We start from the raw sequence: 8,027 nt of genomic DNA on the forward strand, positions 1-8,027 counted from the left end.
TTGCAGAAGCTTTATAATTTTATGAGGTCCCATTTATCGATTCTCGATCTTACAGCACAAGCCATTGCTGTTCTATTCAGGAATTTTTCCCCTGTACTCATATCTTCGAGGCTTTTCCCTACTTTCTCCTCTATAAGTTTCAGTGTCTCTGGTTTTATGTGGAGTTCCTTAATCCACTTAAATTTGCCCTTAGTACAAGGAGATAGAAATGGATCAATTCGCATTTTTCTACATGATAACCGCCCTGGGCTACATGAGACACTGCTTCAAAACAATGAAATTATAGGTAAACAAACACCAAGGCAAACAAAACAACATATTTATGGGTTGGATTTTTAAAGCTAAATATAACTGTAACTTGCTGTCTTGCGGCACAGACTGGCATCAGCTGGGGCACTTCGGCTCCATTTCTCCAGTATGGTGTCAGAAGCTGCACACATGTGTACCTTTCAATATTTCTTAAATGTAAATGTACAGCTGTTTTGCCTGCATGTGTATCTGTGTATCCCTTTTGTGTCTTATGCCTGCAGAGGCCAGAAGAGGGCATCAAATCCCTTGCGACTGGAGTTAAACACCATCGTGAAGCACTGTAGGGGTTCTGGGAATTGAGTCCAGGCCTTCTGCAGGAGCAGTAAATGCTCTCAACTGTTGAGACATCTCTCTATCCTCTCTCCCTCTTTTTGTGAGGGAAGCTCTCATTGTGCTGTGCTGGTTTGAACTCATTATGGAGCCAATTTTGAGCCCCTGCCTCCTCCTCTCCAGTGATAGGAAGACAGACATTTATTATGACATTAGGTCTGCGCATGCTAGACAAGCAGCCCACTAACTGAGCAACGTATCTGTCCTCTGCACTGCCTTTCTCACAAACATCAGGCTGCATAGGATTTCTGAGTCCCCTGCTATGGCTATGTCATTTGCAAATCACACTAACACAATCTCCTTTTTTATGTCATGAATAGAAAAATATATTTGTGTTCTGCCATACATTTATAAATCTCAGGCCCCCAAAGTCTCCACTATTCATACCTCCAGAGAGAAATGGGCAAAGCTCATGGAAAAGTTTCACTGGAGTCCATTTCGCCAAATGCTGAAAAGACAGAAAAAATGGTCCAAAAATAAAATCAGAAATTGGAATTTCCCCAGGAATCGCACACCTGGAGAAGGGAAAGACTGAAGCTTGGTGTGGGCCAGAAGGAGTGCTTGTATCCCAGACAGATATTTCATCCATTTGCAACAATCATCAGACCACCTTGCAGGACGAGTTAGCATTGGGACAATGGTGGGCAAGCCTTGGACAGGACCGTACCCTCACCAGGACTGGTTACCTATGCATGCCTCTTGTCCTCTTAAAAGCTAAACTTCATGTCAGGACACTGAAGATGAGCCTTACTGGGCTTCTTGGTTTCCATTCACACTGTGACCAGAATAAGTTTTCTGACTTCATTTTTCGCTAGTAGTTACCTCCTTCTCTGGCTAACTGAAGGCAGCCCATCAATCTTGGCTTGTCAGAGCTCAGGGTTTGACCCTACAACCAGGACTATATAGAGAGACCCTGACTCAAACAAAACAAAGCAAACAAACAGCCCCAAAACAAAACAGAAGAACAAACCAAAAATAGAAACAAAACATACACACACACACACACACACACACACACACACACACACACAAAGAGGCACCTGTTTGACAGCCGTTCTCTCCTCATCTAGGTGGTGTGATGACAGTAATCACCATGTAAGGTTCCCGGCCTGAACCTGTAGTCCTTAGACTCTTACTATGGAGGAGATGGTGCCTGTCTCCCACCCTCCAGACTATCGGGAGGTTGTGCAGAGACACTGATGGGCCTGAGCAGCTATTGGTATTGTCCATTTTTGTAAAATAAATAACAGCTTGAATGGGTTAAATTCTTCCCCATAGGGCTTCCCTGTCTGGGTTTAGGTCTGGGTCTGCTGTAGACTCAAGGCACCTGCCCCTTTAAGACAGTGGGAATGAGGCATATAAAGTTTGCAAGACCAAGGGGCCTTTCTTCCCAATGATGGCTGACTAAGCCATCTTCTGCTACATATGCAGTTAGAGACACGAGATCCGGGGGGACTGGTTAGTTCATATTGTTGTTCCACCTATAGGGTTGCAGATCCCTTTAGCTCCTTGGGTACTTTCTCTAGCTCCTCCATTGGGGGCCCAGTGTTCCATCCAATAGCTGACTATGAACATCCACTTCTGTGTTTGCCAGGACCCGGCATAGCAAGAAGTGGGAGTGGGTGGGTAGGGGAGTCAGGGTGAGAGTCTGAGGGGCTTTTGGGATAGCATTTGAAATGTAAATGAATAAAATACCTAATTAAAAAATAATTTTTGAAAAAAAAAAAAAAAGACCGTGGGGATGAGACTGACCCAGAGAAAGCCTGACCTTCTTTTGTGGAGGTAACTTTGAACGGGCTACATAGTCAGGAGATGAGCTAGAACTTTGACCCTCCCCTGAATTTACTTCCCAAGTGCTGGAGTTACACATTTACACACATACACACACACACACTGCCTAAGGGCTTCGAGCACATTAGACGAACACTCGAGCAACTGAGTCATATCCCTAGCCCAACTCATAATCTCTGAAGAATGAAAGTCAAGTTCACACAGATGGAAGGGTGAGGTTTAGAAACAACTGGCCATTTCAGTCTAGACTTGCTCTACTTTTATTCTGTGCCTGATCTAAAACACTATAACACAAAAGCAACTCGGAGACAAAAGAGTTCATTGGCTTATTTTTGCAAGTCACAGTCAATCATTGTGGGAAGTCAGGGCAGGATCAAAGGTAGGAACCGGATGTAGAATCCAAGAAGGAAAGCCACTCCCTGACTCACTCACAGGCTCAGGCTTAGCTTCTTTCTTACATAGCCCAGATCCATTTGTCCAAGGAATGGCGCTCCCCTCAATAGGCTGGGTCCTCCTGAACCAATTAAAATCAAGACAGTCCCTCATAGACACGCCCACAGGTCACTCAGACCTAGTCAACCTGCCAGTCCATGCTCTCTTCTCAGATAACTTTGGGTTGTGTCAAACTGACAATTAAAGCCGAGTCTGACAAGATGCATTTCTCAAACACTTGGCTGCTTTCAAGAGTAAACAAAATATTCCCAAGCTGGAGCTTTCTCCTCCATCAACCACACAAGAGGAAGTAGCTGCTGAAGGTCCTTGTTCTCATTGTCCTGATTGGCTGTTCCGAGTTATCCCAGACAAAACCTATTATTTAGAAGCCAGGGGAGCTTGTTTCTTTTGTATACCTCCTTTGCTCAAGGGTAGCTCAAGAAGATTCCAATTGGAGTAGAGGGTCTGCTGAGAGATGAGCCTGTGTCCCCTGCTCCCAGGAGGCTCAGCCATGCCCAGAGATCTGGGAGGACTGTGTGCCCACACACTGCAAGGGTTCGAGGTGAGGAGTTTGGCAGAGTGGGCATCACAAGAGATACTTCCCCATCTGTTCTCACCTTTGTCCAGGAAGAAAAGCTGCATGGTTTTCCTGGAAGGAAAAAAAAAAAAGGATTCTCCCCTGCTTTCATCCTGGAGTTTTGGCAATAGAATCACAGCTGTCTGCAATGAGGCAAAACCTTATCCATCTTGGGTTAGGGACAGATTCTGTCGGGGTTTTGTCTTCAGCTCTGGGTCCAGCATGGGCATCACTGTAGTTAGGTCAGCCACAAACAAACGCTGAGATTTACCAATAGGAGAGTCCAGCAGAGACTTACCACACCTGGAGGCTTTCTCACAAGATGAAAACAAGCCTAAGTCACAGTGAAGTTCATTGCCCCTCCCCCATGTGGTTATCATAGGTCAGTGCTTATCCAGAACCTCATAGCAGATTTGAGCTGGGCTGGGCTGGGTCAAGTCAAAGGCTGGGGTTTAAGGACAGAGAACCAATGTGATTCTACAAAACGCTTTGGCAGGAATATTGGAAACATAAAACACGACTACAGAAGTCAATGCTGAACAGTGGTCATGAAGAGACACTTGGTTCATATGAATAAAGCACCTAGCATGTGATTAAGAAACTAAAAACAGGTTTGGCAAGATGGCTCAGTGGGTAAAGGTGCTTGCTGCTAAACCTCTTGACTTGATTTGGATCTTCAGGACTTGTATGATTAAAGGAGAGAACCAACTCCTGCAAATTATCCTCTGACGTCCACACACGCACTGTGAAACATGCCAGCCTATGCACACACACACACACAAAATAAAAGTGATCAAAAAGAAATTTAAAACAAGCAAATGAAATACATTTTTAAGAAAAGTTGTGTCCTACCTGGGACCAGGTTACACGCTGGTGAGAACTTACCCTTGCTGTTCCGTTAGTTAGCTTTGCTGTAACATTAGTTACTGCTTCATTGCTATGACTAAGTCACTAAGCTTTGATNAAAAAGTAANGCCCAGAGGCTCAGGGGTTCCGATGGTTCTGATGGTTCTGTCCATCTTGTAAAAAAGGCGTGGCCAGCCGANGGGCTTCTCACCTCAGGGCAGCCTGGAAACTGCAGGGAGATGTGGCTTCCTGCTTGTTTCTTCTGTCTTAGTCTTGTTAACCATCTGGGGCACAGAGACACTCACGGTGGGCCTTCCCCCTCAGTTAATGCTCTACAAACACCCTCTCTGACCCACTTTGAGGAGTCCCTTGGTCTCCTGGTTTCTAAACCTAGTGATGCTGACAAGGGAGATGAGTGAAAATACTCTTTATTGATTGGTGGCTCATCATGGGATAGAATGGTAGGGAAACATGTAATACTCAGGTCATTCACAAAGCAGATAGTTTGGGACCTTACACAGGATTATAGAAAACCCAGAGGACGCAGTTAGAGAGCTGTCCACTAGTGTTGATCAGTTAGAGAGCTGTCCACTAGTGTTGATCAGATCCAGTATTGCCAGTGCTACCCAAGCCCTTACTTATGTGGAGTGACATCCAGACCAGGGATGCCTACCCTCCATACCCCTGATATCAAAATAGGGACTTACGTGGGGACATGGGGACAAGAGAGCATAGTGATTATGCCTTACCTGTAAGACCAGCTACCCAGTCACTCTCCCCTGATGTCCCTAATGTAAAAAGTACACAGAAGGCACCTGTTGTCCCCTTACCTTACCAGGAGATCACATCTCAGCATGTACAGGATAACACTACACCAGCCTAGGGACAAACCATCAGATCTGCAGCGAACATGGGAAAATCTGCTTTAACCACAAGGAAGAAATTTAGAACACACACCATCTTCCTGACTACCAAATCCCAGAACCCTTTGTGAATCCAGTAACGTGCCTGTGTTTTCCTCTGTGGTAGAATAGTCAGAATTTCCCCCAAATCACTGCAGAACATTTTCTCTGCCCCCTTTCTTTCTCATTAAATATTTGCCTGAGAGCTTGCAAAGTTCTCTCAGTATTCATTGTCATCCTCACCCGGACAGCTTTCCTCTAGTCCGTCTGGAACCAGCCCTCACTTGCCCTGTCTCTCGGCTACCCAGGAGCAGCCTTCTGAGCGCCCCCTTCACCTCCTTGTTCCTGAGCGTGTAGATCAGAGGGTTGAGGAGAGGGGTGACAATATTGTAGAAGAGGGTGAGGAACTTGCCCTGGTCCTGGGAGGAGCTGTGCCCGGGCTGCATGTACATGTAGATGATATTTCCATAGAAAAGCGAGACCACGGTGAGGTGCGAGCCACACGTATTGAATGCCTTCTGCCGCCCTGCAGCTGAGCTGATTCGCAACACAGCTCTTACAATGTAACCATAGGAGATCAAGATGAACACCAGGGGTGACAGCACGATGCCTATTGCCAGGATGAAGGCAATGCCTTCAACGACAGCTGTGTTGACACAGGCCATCCTGATGAGGGCTGGCATCTCGCAGAGGAAGTGGTCCACACTGCGGTGCCCGCAGCGGGGTAGGCTGAGAGTTGCTGGAGACATTGCCAAGGAGTTGGCCACGCCGCAGCTCCAGGCCACTGAGACCAGGCCCACGCAGAGCCTGGGGCTCATGATGACCATGTAGTGCAGGGGCTTGCAGATCGCCACAAAGCGGTCATAGGCCATTACAGCCAGCAGCAGGCATTCCACACCCCCCAGGCCCAGGAACAGGACCAGCTGCAGAGCACAGCCCACATAGCTCATGGTCTTGTCCGGCCCGCTGAGGTTATAGAGCAGCTGTGGGATGGAGCTACTGGTGAAGCTGAGGTCCAGGAAGGACAGGTGTGTGAGGAAGAAGTACATGGGGGTGTGCAGGTGCGGGTCCAGCCTGGATACCAGGATGATGGTGCTGTTGCCCAGCAGGGTCAGGAGGTAGGCGGGCAGGATGATGGCAAAGAGCACCCTCTCCAGCTCGGGCCGGTCAGAGAAGCCTATAAGCATGAAATGGCTGAAGGTGCTGTCGTTGGTTGCTCCCATCTCTACTGCACCTGAGGAAGACATCAATACTGACAGTGATGGGAGCGGACAGAACTTCCATTATTTATTTTTTTTTTTTAAAGATTTATTTATTTATTTTATGTAAGTACACTGTAGCTGTCTTCAGACACCCCAGAAGAGGGCGCCAGATCTCGTTAAAGATGGTTGTGTTCCAACAACCATGCAGTAACTCTGACAGATAAGCAAACTGAGTCATGTGTATGGCAAGTCAGCTGTCATGCGGAGAAACTGGACAGGGTTGTCTTTGAACCTAGCAATTGATGCTTTGTTTCTGCTTCACTTGCTCTAGGCTTGCCTCTAATTCCATGAAGTGAGAGGTGAGTTGTGCTGTGGTCCAGATTTTGATTCTCTCCAGACCCACAATCCCAAGCTCCTGTCCAAAGGCAAAGAGCACAAAATCCAGCCCTGAATAATCAACCCAGAGCATTTGAACACGCCTAGCATCCAGCCCTGAATAATCAACCCAGAGCATTTGAACACGCNCAGCACAGCTGATGGGAAATGTGGACATCACCCCTGTGAGCCCACGTGGGTTGGCTCACACACAGATGTATTTGAAAATAAATTTGCTGGGTTTTTCTTTAGAGATTTTTGAAAATTTGGTAATTCAAGGACAGGCTGGTGTTACCTAGAAATATCTTTAAATTTTTTACAAATGTATAAACTATATATATATGTATGTGTGTGTATACATATATATTATGCATTTCATAATCTACTGCAAAATATAGAGAAATCTACTGTAAACCATTAACGTTTATCAAAATTGACAAGGGCAAAACCCATCTAGAGCATCATTCCCAGCAGAGAGGAACTTAAGTGTGCAGGTGAAGCACTAAACCACATCTGGATCAAACGAACTGTGGTTTGCTTGGGATCCATGGGACATATTCTGTTCTTTGGTTATTTTTAGTGAATTTTGGATCTCTGAATAGAAGAATGGTGTAGGAGACAATAGGTTATCAGTGAAACCAGCGGCTCATAAGACCTCTCTCTGAGCCTGCTGTCTAGACAGCATGCTGCTTGTTTTTCTTCCAAAGTACATAGGAAATACTCCTTAAAGTAAAATGGAATCCGAATTAAAGTTTTGTTTTATTTACATGTGTGTGTGTGTGTATGTGTGCTCACCTTTGCAGGTACAAGGACAACTTTTAGGAATCAGTTTTCTCCCTCCATCATGTGAGCATGGGGGATCAGATGCAGGTGATCAGGCTTGGCAGCAAGTCCCTTTACCCACTGAGTCTTCTTGCCAGCTAGACCAAGAAATGGAGAAGGCCCAGGGTCCAGGTTGGAATCCTGCTGGGAGAAGATTGGTCGACCCACCTCACAGCTAAATAGCACATGCATAGACCCTTGCCTCTGTAGCACGTTACAGGAAAGACAGAGAAAGGAAGGTTCTATCTTGGGTGTGGTCCAAGTGTAAATAAACCCAATTTCTCTACCAATTTCCATCCCCTAGACTCTTTTGCATTCAGGAAAGCTGAGGTGGCCTGCATGCCCTGCACCAGTGCTGCATAGATCACTGGAAGGCATGAGACATTAATCCATTCTTGCATGCTTAGTTAGAGTTTAAGTTGACCTCATAGTTCTTAAGAT

The 8,027-nt window shown here is 46.1% G+C and overlaps 1 protein-coding gene across 1 annotated transcript; it reads right to left on the bottom strand.

Annotated features, from left to right (window-relative positions):
* Nucleotides 1-5,350: 5,350 nt before the first annotated feature.
* On the bottom strand, nucleotides 5,351-6,464 carry LOC110305439 (olfactory receptor 2W3-like). Its single transcript, XM_021177430.1, has one exon. It carries the CDS (start codon nucleotides 6,432-6,434, stop codon nucleotides 5,427-5,429), a length of 1,008 nt encoding a protein of 335 aa, XP_021033089.1. The 5' UTR covers nucleotides 6,435-6,464; the 3' UTR covers nucleotides 5,351-5,426.
* Nucleotides 6,465-8,027: the final 1,563 nt, after the last annotated feature.

The sequence above is a fragment of the Mus caroli genome, chromosome 11, assembly GCF_900094665.2.
Source record: "Mus caroli chromosome 11, CAROLI_EIJ_v1.1, whole genome shotgun sequence".
NCBI lineage: Eukaryota > Metazoa > Chordata > Mammalia > Rodentia > Muridae > Mus > Mus caroli.